This window comes from Aethalodelphis obliquidens, unplaced genomic scaffold, assembly GCF_003676395.1.
Source record: "Aethalodelphis obliquidens isolate GAN/ISIS:26980383/991018 unplaced genomic scaffold, ASM367639v1 scaffold15, whole genome shotgun sequence".
In the NCBI taxonomy this organism is placed as follows: domain Eukaryota; kingdom Metazoa; phylum Chordata; class Mammalia; order Artiodactyla; family Delphinidae; genus Aethalodelphis; species Aethalodelphis obliquidens.
The window spans coordinates 13968363-13987367 of NW_020837959.1; the positions used below are offsets into that span (position 1 = coordinate 13968363).

Sequence of the window (19005 nt, forward strand, 5' to 3'; positions counted from 1 at the left end):
GAGCCCTCTGTCACCTCAGTAGCTGATTACGTGTAAAGCAAAGTTGGAAAACAGACTTCTCCAAAAGACTGAAAGCAAGGAAGTACTCATTTGACCATAAATATTTTTATTAAATGTGAAAATACACGGGCATAAAAATAGTACCCATATTTGTAGACATGTCTGAGACCCATTTCAGTTAATGTTCGGTGGTGTTTTTACTAAGACACTAAATTGAGATGGATTAAGTTACTTCGTCTTGTCTCATTCAAACCAACCACATAGGAGTAACGGCCTAACTGATCAGACATCTCCAATGCTTCCCCTCCCCGTGCTCTGCTTTCCACTGCACGGAGGAGGTTCAACCCACAGAGGCAGAAACAAAGTCTGTTTACTATACACAAGCCACGCAGTGGCTAATTTTACTCTTAAATCATTCAGCAAATGAGATCATTAAACAAAACGAATTATCCCCACCTATTAACATCATTTGCAATTACAGAATAAACTCTGCTACTAACAAAAAAGGAATGATCTGATTTAGAATAAGGATAATTGTTGGTAAATCAGCATTTGCCTTCCTCCTTCCTTTATAAACATGGAAAAGTCAACTACATTCAACGTAGCTGCATGAATTTCTCTAGGTTAACCACTGGTGTGTACTCGGTGAAAACTGCACGGGGCCAGTCACCGGTGCCCTGTCCCTCTAAGGAGGCGCAAGCCTGACTGAGGAGACATTTTTAACGAAGCATCTTGTGCCCTTTTTTCATGGTAAATGTCACGTACAACTTCTGACCGATTTCATGCTTTACAGGTGAAATCTTTCATTTTCCACCATGAATAGAAAATGGTGCCAACTTAAAACTGCAATTCTTTTAGCTTTTTTCCTTCATACTTGGTTATCAGTAGTATTTTTCTCTTAAGCTGTGGGTAGTTTTTACATTCCATTATCAGAGTCCCAAAAAGTTCTGTTTTCATACTGTTACTTAAACTTTTAATACTGCCTGAAGAGAAAAATGTTTTAAAATTAGTATTGTTATATCCAATTCACATTAGTAAACTACTGAAGTCGTTTTCCAGTTTTTATTTTATCCATGTTAAGAAAGCACAAACTTTCAGAAGTGGGCATTAATTTACCCTCTCTTTTTAGAACTTTCTCAGGTTTATAGGCTGATGTGTTGAATACTTGTTGCTGTGGAAGAATATCCATTTACAGGCCAGCGATACTTCACTTCCGGCGCTCACTGGAAAGGGAGGGAGGAGTTCAACAGGGAACGTAATTCAGCCACGGCTGGGCGCCCCGCTCCTTTGGCTTTTCCAGAGAGCACCACACCGGTTACCCGGCACCCGCGGGAGCGGTGGCGACCTCCTGCGTCAGGCCGCCAGGACGGACGAGTGTCCCTTCGCACTCCCAGCGCTCTCCTCGGTCACTCTGAAAGAAGCGTGGAGTGACCACCTTCCCAATCACGCGGATGCCAGAAGACCGCTGATGACCCTCACGGCTGGAACTTCAAGGTCGTTATTTTCTTCATTAATTAGCAAAACAACAGAGCCCAGAGAATTTCTGTTCGTGGCGTTGGCGCTGGGCACCATACTTGCTTCTCCCTCTTCACTGAAAACGAGTAACTCTGTGCACATTTCCACTACGATGACTAAAGTCCGTCCACGGTAAGGCGTTAGGAACAGGATTTATAGTTATTACAGGTGGAGAAAAAAGTGAAGCAAACAGCCCTCTCGGCGGCGGGGTGGCAGTCGGCGGGGTGACGGGTGCCCAGGACGTGTGGCCCGCTTCCAGTCCTGCGGACTCCTTCCAGCTCCTCTTCGCTGCAGCCTTGCACCTTCTCCTCCGGATAGAACGGCAAGTGGTTTGATATTTCCCTCCTTCTGATTCTGTGTGAAAACTCTTACTTGTGAAAGTCAGTAGAGGCCATTGCTAGATTTCAGAGTTCACAGTGACATCATATATGAAAGAACCAGATTGAAAAAAAAGTTGCTGATGTAACTAATGAAGTAACAAGATTAAACAAAAATGAATTTCCCTTGTAAATTACTTTCACACAGACTTGAATTTTGAGACATTAAAACAAAATGAGAGCTGCAAGCTGTTTGCTAGTTTTCAAAAAGCAATCTTAAGTTTATTGGTAAGAAATAAACTTCTAAATAGATGCAGAAAGCACTCACGTGTTTTGCTCATCTCAACCATATGTTTTGTCTCAGTTTAAACAACTTTTTTCCACGCGTGTTTCAGGATGACTGTAGAAGAAAACGATTTGTGCTTGGCTGGCTGTTGTGGATATTAGCAGTCAGGACGGTCCCTGCGACCCAAAGAAAATGCTTGATTTCCTGAAAACAATATATTAAGCCTACCCTGCTTAAATTGCTTCAGAATGCTCTGAGGCAAAAACAAAAACCTTTCCAGAATGTAATAATTTTTATCTAAAGTAATTCTCTTAGATTTTAAATGCAGCATCATAATTCCATAAATATTTCGTGTTCTTGATTAAAGTAACTCATTTTTTTTTTTTTTTAGGGAAAAAATTATCCAGTATATAAAGAAAGACTGAATAGTTCATTTCTCTTAAGAAGAAGGTATCCCAAGAAGAGATGCCATCTTGATAGTGGACGTACAGCTGGAGCTGACTAGATCTGTAAACCTGTTTTCTGTTGTTTTGTTGTTGTTTTCTGGCAGAGAACATCCAGAGGCATCAAGGTCTGAAAAAGGAGCAGGCCTGCTATTTAATGCCCACCTCAAAACAGTCCCACACGAGCACCCACGGGCCAGGTAGGCCAGGACCTAAGAGATACTGTCGGCTGTATTTACTAAAAGTGGGAAACATGGCGTTCTGTTTGTTTATATTGACTGAGCGACTTTACATTTCTAAGCCAATCCTGTTACAGGAAATGCTGTTTAACTCACAACTTCAGTTGTTGTTAAAGTACTTCATTCTGCACTACAGCAATATTATTTTAAATACCACTGCTATATTATCTGAACCTATTTTACATATTACTTTTTCGTTTGTTGTGTTTCATATTAAAAGGGCCAGTAGGATTTACAATTAATTCTATTTCAGTGATTTTCAGTATTCCCCTGCAGGTACTGAACAAAAAAGCATACATGCTTAACATCGGTCCAAATCTAACCCTGGCTCCAGCGACTATCATTCGGTAGCAGGTTTTCTAAAAGACAGGCTCTGCCCACCTTCCATGACAGCCACATTCATGCTCGTAGAGAGATGGGAATGCATGTGGAAATTTAACACATTTACAAATGACTGGACTGACCAGAATCTAAGCAAAGTTGTCCCTAAGAACATACAGCTCAGAATGTTCATTCCTCTGGGAGAATCCTGACACCACAGCTCCTCACAAATGCAGGCACTGACAGACACGTAAGGAAGGATGTGAAGAAAAGAATTGCCACGTGCTCTAGTGTAGAAAAATACAAGCTCTGCGCGCCTGTCTCAGACTCCTTCGTCCCGACGTTCACAGCCCAGACACAGGCTGCTCTGCCAGACACAGAACCGAACCGTTCCCCTGCCTCCCGGCCCTCACAAACCCATCAGCCTCAGGTCTAAACGGAGAAGAACAGGTATTTCCTATGAAAACAACTCTTTGGTCATGGACAAACCGAAAGACTGAAATTTTTTTTCATTAAGATCCTGGAACAAGGTTTTTTGTGTTTAATCTTTAAAAAATGAAGAGCAGAAAAACAGCTGGTTTAATTGAAGTGGAATTTAAATCTAAAAGGTCCGCCTGAGCTGAAGGGATTGAACCCTTGCCATGAGTTCCAGCTTCTGTGGAAAGGGTTGCCGCCCCCTCCTTGTTGGCTTTCTGCGTCCAGGGGATCTTCTCCGTCGTCAAACTTCTTCCTCATCTCTGTAAAAGAAAGCAGCGAGCTAAGAGCCAGGCGCTGCCAGAGGTGTGGGCTGAGGCGGGGTCTAAGGACCACACCCCTCGGTTACCGAGACAACCGTGACCGATTGATGCTCAAATCCAGCCTCCCTCTCCCACCCAGATCACAGGTTTCAGGAGAAACCAGTCATGGAGAAGGCGGTGAGGTTCAGGGTTGAAAATGGATATTCATGCAAGTTCGGACCCCCTGAATCTTCTCTCCTCACAAGAAGCTACCCAAGGAAATTCTTCTCTGGGAAAGCCGAGGAGTTGCAGGGAATGAGACCTCAAAGTCACGCACGCTCTTCTGATCAAACGGCCGTGTTCACCGTCCTAACTCCAAGCATCAAGTCAGCCAGGCGAACCTCATCAACCCATGAAGCGTCTGGGGCCTCACTGTTAAATCTAAACAGAAGGAAGGCTCCCCAGACCTGAGGGAGGGAGGCGCCCTATCGTACAGCCCAGGAGGCCACCTCCACTGCTGTGCCTGTCAGTCCGGAGCGAAGCCCGTGATGAGACAGACGCCAGCGCAGACATGTGGGAGACAGGAACCCTGGAGGCAGCAGACGAGCAAGCTAATATCCTCATAGGAACAGCTGCCATCTTTACACTAAGGACGGGGGGCTGAGAAGAAGGCACAGAGGACAGAGAAGAACTCCTAGTAACCAAGGGTGCAGCTCTCTTCTCGATGCACGCGGCTCTGCCCGCAGGCCCCCTGCTCCCCTCAGGGCTCAGCTCCAGAGCGCCTCAGCTGCCCGCTGCACACGCTGAGGACAGAGCCATTCACGGGCATCGACGTGTGCAGAATAAAAGAACAAACAGTATGTATCCTCCTGTACTCGTTAAGTAACTCCTCCCTCTCTCACTGGATTATAAATTACTTGAGAACAAACATCATTTACTTTCAATTCCATAGCAGAAGTAGTTCAGAAACTTGTCAAATGGGCATAAAATGTGATTTCCTTCTATTTTGTTAAATTTGTCTAGCTCAAGTCATAGTTTCTGCTCCCACTGACATGGAAAGCCACAAAAAAGCAGTAGGTAGTAGCTTAACATGAAATTCCCTCTGGAAATGTCAAAGCACTGCTCGGTAATACCTAAATTCTTAAACCGTCTCCCTCATTTTCCAGGTCATTTTAGCTTATGGTGAAATAACATTTATATCAACCAGTAAATCGAATGACCATTAGAGCTCGAGCACGATTCCTGGGGAGCCACTCTCAGAGGATCTGCCCCTGTCCCACCACTGCACATTCCTGCCTGGCGGTCCACATCCTAATCAAGCTCCTGTAAGTTTGGTATAAAAATTCACATTGATCTGTGAAGCTGGAAGGAACGAACCTAAGAGGATCCCTCTTGTTGTACTGGCATTATCATTGGTGAAAAAACCTGAGGCCCAAAAAAGTTCTAGGACCTTATTCAAAGAGAGATAAGAGTCACCCTCAGGCCTTCTGATTCCACACTTGGTGGCGTCTCCACTGCACTGTGCACGTGAGGGTCCCTAGAGCCTGACAAGGGTAGACATGAGAATGGGCTTCAGGGACCATCACCAGCTCCCGAGCTCAGCCCCAGGGGGCCCACCCACCACGCGCCCCACTGTCCACTCCTGACACGGCCTCTAAGACGGGCAAAGGAATAGAGCTAAGAAGTCGCCAGTCACTGACGCGGCCATTTCAGGAGAACAGAAACATTACAGCAAGCAGTACCTGGATCGGAGAGGACTTCTTTAGCAGCTGCTATGTCAATGAACTTTTTCTCAGCTTTTTTCTTTTCTTCTTCATTCTGGAAGTTATCTGGATGCCACTGCAGTGCTAATTTTCGGTATGCTTTAATGATTTCTTGTTTTTTGGCATTTCTGAAGGGTGGTAAAGTTAATTCATAATCATTAGTTAAGAAGTGTCCAACATACTGCCAGGAGGAGCTAAGAGGGGCAGTTAGGGAGACCCCACTGGCAGATCCGCAGCCCGGTTTTCTGAATACCGCATCATAACCGGCTGAGCGTCTCCCCCAGCACTCCGCGTGACCCTTACAGGCGCCAGGCTTCCTGATGTCAGAATCTCACCAGGAACAATTTAAGTGCTCCTGAGCTTTACAATTCTCCCTTAAGAAAACTGCACTGATGCATTTTTAAACTTTCTGAATTTCCAAACTACCATGATTCGATTCTTGGCATTAAAAGAGACACTGACTCTTTGAAGCCCACTTTGTATTTTGCTCCTGGCTTATTAGCTTACTCAAAAGAACAAAGTTTCAGACTGTTGATTGAAAGATGGATGGTTCCCCTGTTCAGGGAAGGTGGGTCTAATATAAAAGCAGGTATTGAGTAAATTACATTCTCCCTGTGCCTTCAAGTTCATTCTGAAAGTGCCACTTTATTTTTAGGCCTAGAGAAGTTATCTTTTCCCCAACCCCTCCCTCCCTCCTGCCCCCACCAAAAGAAAGCTCACTCCCACCTCTTTACCCTTCTTAAGAAATCTAGGCCCAGGACCTATTCATGCCACAGTGTCCTTTCTTTGTCACCAACTACTAATTCTCCATCATTGCATGACTAGTCTCTATCAAAGAAATTTATCTGTAATATATTCAAAACAGCTTTATGATGTTCAAGATTGTTAGGGTTTAATCTATGACTGAAATTACCTAAGAAAAGGAAATGAATCAGAGGGAAAAAAGAGCAACAATTAGCTTTAAAACAGTTGATTAAAAATAACAATGTGAATTTTAAATTTATAATTCACCTTTTTACTCCCAAGATTTTATAATAATCTCGTTTCTGTGACTGTTTCAGTAGCCTCTGTGCTTTCTCTAGACCTTCTCGAATCTGCTGGTCATTCTCATTGTGTTCCTGAGCAGTTTCATAGTCCTGAATAGCTGTAAAAATACGTTGAAGACAGTGCTGTTAAAATGAATTAAACCTTTACATACCCTGCAAATGTGATACTAAAGTCACCATCCTCAACCCCTTCCTTTGCCATTACTAAGAGCCTAAGAAGAGCCTAATAATTTTGTTCAAAACCACAAAAGGCATAATTAAGGCTGAATTAGGTAGCCTACTGCTCCAGTTCAGTAAAAGCCACACTGCTTGCTTGCCTGCCCACCCTCCCACATTACCTTCCCCACAACCGTAAGGTGTCTTAATATCAGCACTTTAGGCAAAGCAATGAAGTGCCTGTTGCACAGGAAAATACGACAGCAGCCAAGAAAAGCTTCGTGGGTAGCTATGGGGCCACGGTTCAGAAGGGTGCGAGGCTCAGAGACCTGGAGAAACCATCAGCAGTCAGAATGAGCAGTTCACCCACAGGTTTCAACACAAACTATTACAAACCTGATTTTTTTTTTTTTTTTTTTTAAGTATCAATCAAAACAGAAAGACAGGGCTTCCCTGGTGGCGCAGTGGTTGGGAGTCCGCCTGCCGATGCAGGCAGGGCACACGGGTTCGTGCCCCGGTCTGGGAGGATCCCACGTGCCGCGGAGCAGCTGGGCCCGTGAGCCATGGCCGCTGGGCCTGCGCGGCCACAGCAGTGAGAGGCCCGTGTACCGCGCCAAAAAAAAAAAAAGAAAACCAGAAAGACACGTACAGTCCTGGTATGGGAAGTCTGATGACAATTCACATGGCATCTTTCTTTTCATATTATTTTAAATATTTAGAAAATACCAGGCCTCTGGATATCTAACGTCATGCAGAGCAGAGGCCGCTCCTTAGAAGGACCTGCTGGCAAGCCTGGCCCTTGGCTGATGACTGGCAAGTTGGGTTTCAGCAGTGCTCCCACCCTTCCCTGGTAAGAATGGCTGGGCTACCTAAACTGTTTGTATAAACCATGTGGTTTATGCTAAACATCTCGCCTTGTGGGCATTTTGGTGCGGGCTAGGCAGAAGGTGCCTACCTGGCCAGCCCCCAGTAAAGACCCCGGGCCCTGGTTCTCCGAGGAATTAAGCTTGTCTTGCTTGATTTCACAGACTCTTGGAACCTTCCACCCGGTTGCCTCTGGATTTCACCCATGTGCCTTTTCCCTCTGCTGATCTTGTTTGTATCCTTTCATTAGGATAAGTCTTAGCCCTGAGAACAACTGTATGCCGAGTCCCAGTGTCCTCCTTCTGAATCACCTAATCTGGGGGTAGTAATTTTTCTCACTGTCCTCCTTGGACAGAGAACTTAAATAATGGATTGTTGGGTTCAAATTCTCATTTTTTATGGAAGTGCATTTCACTGTGGGAAAGCCATCTCTCTGGATAACAGGCCTGAGCATTCATCTTGGCAACAGCTAATCCTGCAAGGGGTTTAAGAAGGCACCTTGGGCAGGTTTAAAATGAGAAAGATATTAGAATAAGGTGGACAAATTTAGTTAGCCTGCACTACAAAGAAAAATGAACCAATATGACCTTCGGCTCATGGCGGAAGGGGGGACGCTTCAAGCTATTATCCTATTTCCTGCCTCAGTGCATTAATATTAAATATTAACATGAAACATTAATATTACTGTCACCCAACCAACAGTGACATCATAAAATACCTCTCCAATTTAGCACACAGACACAAAGCCATTATAAACAGTAGTGAGGTTTAACTTGCAATACGCATAGCACTTGATATCACAACCTAGTAAGGAAATACACTTGAAATTTAGTACAAGGGGAAAATGTTTCAATATACTCAATTTTTCTACTTATGCAAACCCTACATTTAAAACATGCTTTCATTCTTAAATGTTCAGAGTATCTTCCCCAAAGCAGTCTTCTGTCTCCTATCTTTCATTAACACTTAAGGTAGATACATTTTTCCCAATACAGGAAAGATATAAAATTATAAGTTGTTTCCTAAAATTCACATGATTACAGGTAGTTAACTAATCAGAAACTTAATATGGACGATGTAAGACTTCCCATGGACATAAACTAGACAGCTCATTCATACTTATATTTTCTCATAGTGCACTCTCTAAGGGGGTATCTTCAAAAAAAAAGTAAATGACACCCAATTATGTTCCATATTATATGTCCCATATAACTGAACAGCTGTACAGATTACAATAAGCCAGAAATACTAAGGTCCTTAATGAACAGTATGTTACATATTAGCCAAATCATTTTCTAACCTCTGAACCTAAAAACTCTGATCCTTCCCAAATTCTTTTTCTCCTATGTGCCCCTCACCCAGTTCTTAAGGAGCAGTGAAACAACCAGAGCAAGACGGCAGACGGTAAGTACAGGAATTTCCTGTCTTCCATCCCACTATCCCACAAAAATGACAAAAAATAATATAACCATGGCAGCCCTGAAAACTACAGCGGACCAGAAATTTTGACAAATTTCTGGAAGAGAGAAGGCAAATAGGATCACATTAACCACGAATAAACCTAATAGAACCACAATCCAAATATGCGCTGAAAAGAGGCCCTAGCAGATTTGGGAGCTGTTCTTTTTGGCCCAGGGTTCTGAGTTTAGCAAGCAGGAGGGCCTTTAAGGCAATCATCAGGTTACTTCGCGAGATGACTAAGCAGTGGCTGGGCAGCCTCTGCCCCTGTATGTGGAGCAGCTGGCTGCAGCATTAACCCCAAGAGCTCGTCTCTAAGCAGAACAGAAAATGCGCATGTGGAAGGCCCCTGCCGTGTGCTGCTGGGCCCAGGAAGAGAAGCAGAGCCGAGCCCACGGGTACCCAAGGCCTCCACAGCAGGTCTGGAATACACACAGGAAAAGCAGTCCCACCCGGAATTTAAACACCAAAGGACTCCACCTGGTAAGTTAACTGTGTGAAGTCCTGCTCATTTTGGCAACTGGGCAAGATGACAAGCACGGTAGGGAACGTCTTCCTGTGAACAGGTCCTACCCGCTTAAAGCCGGCGTGAGCTCCCCAGTACAGAGAAGCATTCGAAAAGACAGATACACACAATATGCACAGGTGCAAATGGCTCCCCTCTCTCACACTCCATTATTCCACTAGCAAAAGCCCCGAATCAGCTTCAACACCTATCCAGAGTTGAACCATTCCTCACCACGTCCACACTTAGCACTGTGATGCAGTCCATCATTAATACACCTGAACAGCTATAATAGCTTCAAAAGGTGTTCATAAGGTGTTCCCAGCTTCCACCTTACTCCCCTAAAAGTCTATTCTCAAAACAGGGACCTTAGAGGTCCTTTTAAAGAGTTCATCAGACCTGCAATATAATATGCCCCAGGGAGCTTTCTTCTCCCGCGTATCACACAAAACAAGGTAAACGGCAGGGGTGACGTGGGGGGACACAGCATTCTCAGCACAACAATACAAGGAGACTGTTCAAAGGCTGCTACAATTAGCTAATAGCAGCCATGAATCCAAGATGAGAGGAAGAAGCAAACAGTGAGAGAGCCCTAAGAGAAAAGATCACAGAAAATGCCAGCAAATACACGATGAGTATGGACTCACCCTGAAGTGAGTGACAACCTACATCGTGTACCTAGTACAAGAAGCATGAAATCTGGAACAGACACGGTGGAGATAACGCAGAGGCCTTGCTGGGGAGAAGACAAGAAAGGGAGAATACGATGAGTGACAAGAGCACAGAGCCCTGGGCAACACATCCCAGGCAACTTGGAGACTGTGTGCTCTCTGCAAGTGACGGGCTCACCCAGAAGTGCAAAAGATACACCCCTTCGGTGTAGCAAAGGAAGTGGGCAGAGGGGCAACAGGGCTGGCAGCAGACGACCTCCTGGACACAGTTTGGTTCACAGAAACAGAGAGGGCAGGGCTATAGAGAAAGGCCATTTTAGCAGGAAGCAGAATGTCTGTGGAAACAGTGAAGCAGAAAGTACTGCAACTGTTAAGTATAGAAGCTGCCTGTCCCCAGCACCCCTTACACACACACACACACACACACACACACACCCGGAGGACTGTCCCACAAATAGGCAGGGCAAGGTAATTCAAGTCACTTTATGATGAGCAATAATGTTTTTTATATGGCACAGTCTCAATTAAAAGCCGTTTAAATTTTAAATTAAAAACAGGAGAAGAACACCAAAACTTGCCTGATGAACATGCATCAAAACAACATAGCCAAAGAATATATGAAAATTCTAAGCAAACGTTATGGCATAAATTTTTAAAACTTAATCCAATCACCTCTATTAAGGGTAATCACAAAGCACAATAAGAACTCAGCAAAGAGGGAGACAAGGAAGAGATAAAAATGTGAGTAATCAGAACTCAAGGAAAATAAGAACAAATTAAAACTATCATGGAAGTGAAGATGAAATGAGAAGAAGCACAAGGGAGAAGCAGCATATGGGGAAAAAATAAGGACCTAATAAAATGAAATGGAAATAGAGTTTAAAAAACTAGAGAAAAAAATTATGGCTATAGATGATGAGCAAAGAGAATACAACCAGTACTTAACTGAATCTTTGAAGCAGAAAACCAAACCAATATAACAAAACAATTCAGATTAAATTTAAGAAAACTTTCCTGAAATAAAAGATGAATCTAGGTATTGAAAGTGCACAGCAGGTGCACCAGGGCAAAGTGGCTGAGATGGTCAACTCTAAGATATATCCTAGTAAAATCAACACACCCAAAAGATAACTGCTCTTTGGACAGCCAGACCAAAACCAAAAACTCTGGCCCCAGATTTTCCACAGCAATATTCAGTGCAGAAGAAAATGGGAAAATAACTGTAAGATATACAGAAAGAGTGTGAACAAAGGATTTTATCATCTAGCCAAGCCATCCTTCAAGTATAAAAGGTACAAACAGCTTTGAACATAGAAGAAATCAGAATTTTCCCAGGAGCCGCTCAAGGAAACTACTACTGGATGAATTCACCAAGAAAAGGCTAGAGAAAGCATGGTCAAAGGAATGATGGTACACATTAAATATATTCAATGTAGAACTGAGACTAAAACAAACCAGGGAATTACAGTGACAGGGTAGAGTGTATGCCCTGCCAATGCAGAAGGGATACAGCTAACAAAAAGTGAGAAAATAAAGGGGAGAAAAGATGAGAAAGTAAGTGCATTAATTCCCACCAATCACAGCTAAAGCAATCAGGAAACATCACCCACTAGTGAGCAACAGGCAAACAATTAGAATTTCATTAACAAGTCTTAAGTGGTAGGGGAAAGGGAAAGAAGAGGAAGAAACATGCTAATATTGTTCCTTGCTGTAGGATACTAATATATATTGCCCAAAGAAAGAGGGCTAAGTTAATAAACCTATAAAAATAACCAAGAAGAGAAATACAAACCTTCTGAAATATTAGAATAGTATATACAAAATAATACAGGCCAAATAACAAATATTCTCTGAAAAATAGAGTAACAGTACTCAGACCAAATATATTTGTCACACCAATAAGTATAAATGTGCTTATTAACTCACCTATTTAAAAGAATTTCATACTGGACCACAAAGCAAAACCCAACTCTACGCAAGAAACACACCTGAAATGAAGTGATTCCAAAAAGTTGAAACTAAAAGTATGGTCAAAGTTTCACCAGGCAAACGCAAATAAAATTTGGTTCACTATCTTAACATCAGATAATTAGAATTTAGGTTAAAAACGTTAAACAGAGGGAATTCCCTGGCGGTCCAGTGGTTAGGACTCAGCACTTTCACTACCATAGTCCTGGATGCAATCCCTGTTCAGTGAACTAAGATCACATAAGCCACTCAGCATGGCCAAAAAAAAAAAAAGCATTAGACAGAGCAGAAAAGGGGGAGTGTAGAAATCATAGTGAAGACATATTATGAATATCTGTGCATCAAATAAAAAAGCAGCAACCATTTATAAAGCAGAAATTATAAGAGGCACTACAGAGATGTAAGGGCACTAGTAGTGGAAGACTTCAACCTCTCTGTTCATATGAGATCAAGTGGCCCAAAAAAAAGGCAAGAAAAGGAAGACCACAATATAAGGTAGATCTGATTGATGTGCCAAACTCTGTCCCAGAAACAAAAGAGCAGATCTATTTTCAAGGCCCTGACTCATGAGCTCAGCCATTTTAGGCCAAAACTAAGACTAATAAATTCCAAAAAATAGTAGTAGTAAAAACATTCTTTGATCAAAATGTTTTAACACTGGAAGTTAATAGTAAATGAGAAAATAGGACTTTTCCACCTAGGCTCTGTGCACCATTTTAAAACTCTCCAACAACTCTTATGACAAAGAAATATAAAAATAAGAATTGGAAAATATCTAGAAAATAATAATACTGAAAACACTACCATTCAGAACCTACAGGACATAGCTCAAGCAGTGCTAAGAGGACAATTCATAGCCTTAGTGGTTCAATAAAAATTAAAGATGAAAAATGAATTAATTATGAGATTCAAAGTTAGAAAAAAAATTGTAGAACAAAAATAGAAATTAATGAAACCAAAGAAGATAAAAACTGTTAAGCTTACTTCTTAGCAGAAATCAATAAAAACCTCTAACCTAGTCAAAAAAGCTCAAATACAAAAAGCAATAAGTGAAAAATAATCAAAGAGATAGAAGAAATTAAATTGAGACTACTTTGCTAACTTCTCTACAAATAAATCTGAAAACTCAACGGAGTAACTCAAACCCAGTCCAAAAGAGACAGAAAACCTAAACAGAACAAGTTTCATAGAGAAAGTTGCCAAAACCCCACCTCCCAATAAAGCAGTGGGCTCTCCATGGAGATTCCATAACACTGAAACAGGAAACTTTCCAAATAATCACAAAAAACTACCCTAACAGTTTTCTATATATGAAAGTCCAGGTTAAAAATCATTTTTCCTCAGAATTTTTTGAGAATATTGCAATACTCTTTTCTAGAATTGATAGAAGGACAGGGAGAGGGCATCATCAGGAGAATTTAACAGTCATAAATGTGCAGGCTGCTAACAGCAGAGCTTCAAAATACATAAAGGAAAAAAGGACAATATTAAAGGGAAAGGTAGGAAAGTCTGCAATTTCCACACCAGGTAAAGTTCCCTCTCAGTAACTGATGAGAAAACTAACAGAAACATTACACCCAGCAACTGCAGAATACACATTATTTTCAAGTGCACATAGAACATTCAGCAACATAGAGCCTATGCTGGGTTACAAAACAAGTCTACATAAATTCAAAAGGATACAAATCTAATTAAAAGGACAGAACTCATACAGAGTATGCTCCCTATGCACAACAGAATTAAATTAGAAATCAATAATAAGGTACTAAGGAAACCGTGAAATATTTTAAAATTAAACAAAACATCTAAATCATCCATGCATCAAAGAAGTAGCCAGAAGGAAAGTTAGAATACATTTCAAATCAAATAACAATGAAAATAAAACAATGTGAGAGGGCAGCTTTAAATACTTATATTAAAAAAGAAAAGAGGCCTAAAATCATTGATAGTTTAAAATTAAGAAGCTGGAAAAGCAAAAAATAAACCCAAAGGAAGTCTAAAGAGAAGAAATCAATGAAATAATAAAGAAAAATCATGTAAAACATTAACAAGTCAATAAGTTGGTTCCTTCAAAAGACCAACAAAGTTGACCAAACTCTAACTATACTGATCAAGAGGAAAAACAAAAACAACAACAACAAAAAACTGTCACTATTAGAAATGAAGAAGGAATCATCATCACTTCAGACCTTACAGACATTAAAAGAATAATAATATTATAAACTTCATAGAACCAAAATCAGCAACGTAGGTAAAATGGACGAATTCATTGACGGACACAACTTACAAAAACTAAAACAAGATGAAACAAACAAAATATATGAATAGCCCTAATTTTTTTTTTTTTTTTTTTTTTTTGGCCACACTGCATGGCATGCAGAGCTTCCACAACCAGGGATCAAACCCACAACCCCTGCACTGGAGTGGAAGCAGACTCTTAACCACTGGACCACCAAGGAAGTCCTGAATAGCCCTGTATTGATTAAAGACACTGAATTAATCATCAAAAACCTTCCTACTAAGAAAACTCTGGGACCCAAGATGGTTTCACTGGTGAATTCTCCCAAACTTTAAAGAAGAAATCACACCAATTTTATACAATTCTTGCAGACAATGCAGGAGACCGGAACAATTTCTAACTAATTGAGTTCAGTACAACCTTAACACTAAAATCTGACAATGATATTACAAAAAAGAAGTTACAGAGCAATGAACACAGATGCACACTTCTTAAAATACTAGCAAATCAAATCCAGCAATATCTAAAAAAGGATAATACATCATGTCCAAGAAAAGTTTATCCCAATAATTCCAGGTTGATTTAACTTCAGAATATCAATGTAACTTTTCACATTAACAGAATAAAGGAGAAAAACAAATATATACATAACACTTCTATAACTCTAACAAAAAGAAACAACAAATTTTAAGTGGGTAAATATTTGAACACTTCACAAAGAAAGGTATTTGAATAAACAAGCAGCACATGAAAAAGTATTAAACAACCTTAGTCATCAAAGAAACACATATTAAAGCCACAATGAGATACTACTAACACATACCAAAACGTATAAAATTAAAAAGACTCACAACACCAAATGTTTGCAAGGATGTAGCAACTGGAACTCTCATACTTTATTGATGAAAGTGTAAATTTTAAATTACTTTTTAGAAAAGGGTCTAGCAGTTTCTTTAAAAACTAAGCATACACCTTACCCTGTGACCCAACAATTCCACTCCTAGATATTTAGACAAGGTAACTGATAACATGTCTAAAAAAACCTTGCAGAATAATGTTCACAGCAGCTTTTTTCATGCTAACTAAAATCAGCCCAGGTGTCCATTAATATGAGAATGGATAAAGTATGGTATACCCATAAATTGGAATATTCTTCAGGGATAGGATTAATGATGAAATATTGAATGCTTTTCCCTCTTTTACAGTAGAAAAAGAAAGTAACAGCCTTCCAGCCCACTACCTGTCTTTAAAATAAATCTTCACTGGAGTACAGTCTCGTCTACGTGTCTATGGCTGCTCTTGCGCTGCAGTGGCAGAGCTGAGTAGGAGCAACAGAGACTGCACGGCTCACAGAGCCTGGAATTTTTACTTTCTGGACCTTTACAGAAAAAGTTTGCCAGCTTCTGCTCTTCAGCAATAAAAAGGAATGAACTGCCAATGACTATAACAACATGAATAAATCTCAAAAACATGCCGAATGAGAGAAGCCTTATACAAAAGAGGACATACTATATGGTTCTGTTGATATAAAGATCTAGCGTTGGTAAAACCAACCTGTGACGGAGAAAATCAGAATAACGGCTGCCTGTAGGGGTAGGATGGGGACCGCCTGGTAAGGGACAAGAGGATAATGTCCAGTTCTGCATCTTGACAGGAGTCTGGCTTTGACAAAGACTCTCTTATACCAAAACTTTAGACTGGCTCCTCGGAGTAAATCTTCTTTCTGACTAAGGCCCAACCTTGGGCTTCCGTCTCTGTCCTTGCAGAATCCAGGATGAGCAAGAATCCTGCTAAGGTTCCCCACCCTTGGTATCTAACCAAACTTGAGTTTGATATCTGATCGAATTCCCCCTCCCCTACTCTGGCCTGCCTTCACCAAGAACTCAGCTGGGTCCATCTAGCAAGAACCTCCCCTCTCCCTAATGCTTCCTCTTTGTAATTTCGCATCCAGTGACCACGCACCAACTCTGCTCCTTGATTAGAAATCCCACTTGTCCTCTCTAGAGTCAGACTTGAGCCCAAACTTTCTCTCTCTCACTGCCAGCGCCCAGGGCAGTGTCCCCTACACCTACCATGATAGCCCCCCCCACCCCGAATAAAGTCCTCCTTAAGGTCTTTAACAAGGGTCATGAATAATTTTTCTCTTTAACAGGCTGCATGGATATCAGAACTCAGGACTGGTATCCCTAAGATCTGTACCTTTCATTTTATCTATTGGGCTGGCCAAAAATCTCGTTTGGGTTTCTCCGTAAGATGTTACAGAGAAACCCAAACGGACTTTTTGGCCAACCCAATACAATTACCTCCTAGTTAATAATAAGCAAGGTGAAGTATCTAGGAAAAAGTAAACCGAAATCTACAACTTTTTTTTGAAATGCATCTTAAAAAGATAAACTGATGGATACATGGGAGGACAGAGACAGATAAATGTGATAAACATAGTGAAATGTTAATTTTAGAATCTAGATGGTGAGGACATGATTGCTCACTGTAAAATTCTTTCAACTTCTATCTTTGAAATTTCTCATAATAAAATGCTGGGGGTAATGCTTACCTGCTGTGAGACTGTCATAATACAGACGATGAAAATAACTCTTCTACCACTGTGTTTTACACATATTCATCCTTAGACTACAAAGGGGAAGTTTTATCCAAGTACCCTTACAATATAGATTCACTATTAGCACAGAAGTATGAGAGAACCGTGAGATATTTCTGACACTACAAAGGGCTGAACAATTTTAAGTCAAACTTCCATCGATGGAACTACCTCCTACAATAGACCACATTCTAGCACTGGACTCTGAGGGCAAGCCTAACCATTATACTTAGACAGTGAAGAGACGAACTATTTTTAATTCTGTACACAGGGGCGTAAGGTGGCCTGCACCCTAACTGAACCTGATACATTACTGTGCTTTATACATGTGTTTTGTTGAAATTTTTATAGTGGAAAAGAGATAATAGTGCTAACAGTAAAATACCAAAAGAAAATTCCAGTTTCCGTCAGATTATAAAATTTTAACTCTCGTGCAATAATTTCTCTATCAACAGTTAAATATCACCAACTGTATTCAAAGCACTGGAGTACACAGACACAAATACAGACCATGTACGTAGTCTGTTTCAATTTAAGATGGTAAGAGATTCTTGTTTTTTTTGTTTTTTTCGCTTTTAAAGAAGCCACTTCACTGTTTGAGGTCACACCTGTTTGTCACAGTAATCACTTTCCTGTTAACCGGCAAATAAAAAGCCAAAACAGAAACATACCCACGGCCTGCTTCCTCCTCTCTAAAGCTACCCGCTGTCCTAGTCAAATGCTGTCGCCTTTGGGAAGGCAAAACACCCTTTCAATTCCCCTGCCTTCTGGGCTTCCGTTCTGACTACATCTTCTCCCACACCGGCAGTGTCCTTCCCTAATACTTCCTGACTATTTTTTTTTTATTTCCAATACTTTACGCTCTTGACCATTCAGAAATTAGCCTTGTAACATTATCTTTTTCTGAATAATACTGCTTCACTCCCGTGAATGTTTTCTATTTCCCTATCTACATATTAAATTCATGGATTCCTTGGTATTTCCTACAGGAAGTCATAGGGTTGGCACTATAGGGGGTGCAATGTTTTCTGACTGGCATGATAGGCAAGTGTGTTAAACCTAAGCTAACTGGTAGATGTGCTAATCCCCACAGAGCAGGTACCTCTGCAATCTTCCCTGTAACCATGCACTTTTCAAAAGAAAAGAGGAGGCTGCAGCTGTGGCTAAGCAGCCTGGCTGTGAATAAAAAGAGGCAGGACGCACAGTCATGAAATTTATAGCCAAGGGAATTAAGCAACCCACATACAATACATTACCCTAGTTGTCTTTGCAAAGCAGTAGCCATTTTTCTGTTCTAACTACCTGCTTCCAACTCCTTAGGTGAAGCTAAACTAGGATGCACCTAAGGCAAGATTTGAGTTTCAGAAATAACTGCTTTCAAGATTCTGATTACTTGTCCATGGTTATGACTGGTGTGTAAAAATATCAATATATAAGCAGCCTCCCAACTTTAGGTATGATCCTAAATAGAGCCAGCATTTTCCAATAAAGACCAACCTCTTCCACTTCTCCTCCCTAAATCAGGAGCCAAGGACCCCTGGCCGACAAACTTGAAAAAAGAAGCAGCCATGAGAAATCTGATCCACTCAGAAAAACATGGTCTCCTTCCTGCCTAGGGATGAGCCCCATAGCCCCATACCTGACCGCCATGCTGCCCAATGTGTGTGCTATCGTAGACACTTGCCTGAAATTCCATTAATCTGATATTCTTTAGGGTTAAATTCCAGTTTATGCTTATATCACAAGGCACAGAAATCTACCAGTGTTTTATACAAATATCTTAAATTTGGCCACTTTTCCTAAAATACAGCTGTTTTGGGGGCATAAGAATGCTGAAGCGAGGAGGTGGTATGAACTTTGAACACAGAATACTTTTGTGGACCAGGGAGGACTTAGCAT

General features: G+C 41.1%; 1 protein-coding gene across 2 annotated transcripts in view; it reads right to left on the minus strand.

Moving 5' to 3' along the window:
- Positions 1–86: 86 nt before the first annotated feature.
- The window catches only part of DNAJC3 (DnaJ heat shock protein family (Hsp40) member C3), an 87533-nt gene continuing 68614 nt past the window's right edge, over positions 87–19005 (minus strand). For both annotated transcript variants that reach the window (XM_027115973.1, XM_027115974.1), the window contains exons 10-12: positions 6612–6744; positions 5580–5728; positions 87–3858 (exon numbers count right to left, since the gene is read on the minus strand). In XM_027115973.1, coding sequence (XP_026971774.1) covers positions 3701–3858; positions 5580–5728; positions 6612–6744 — 440 coding nt within the window. In that variant the 3' untranslated portion in view covers positions 87–3700. The remainder of the gene's footprint in view (positions 3859–5579; positions 5729–6611; positions 6745–19005) is intronic.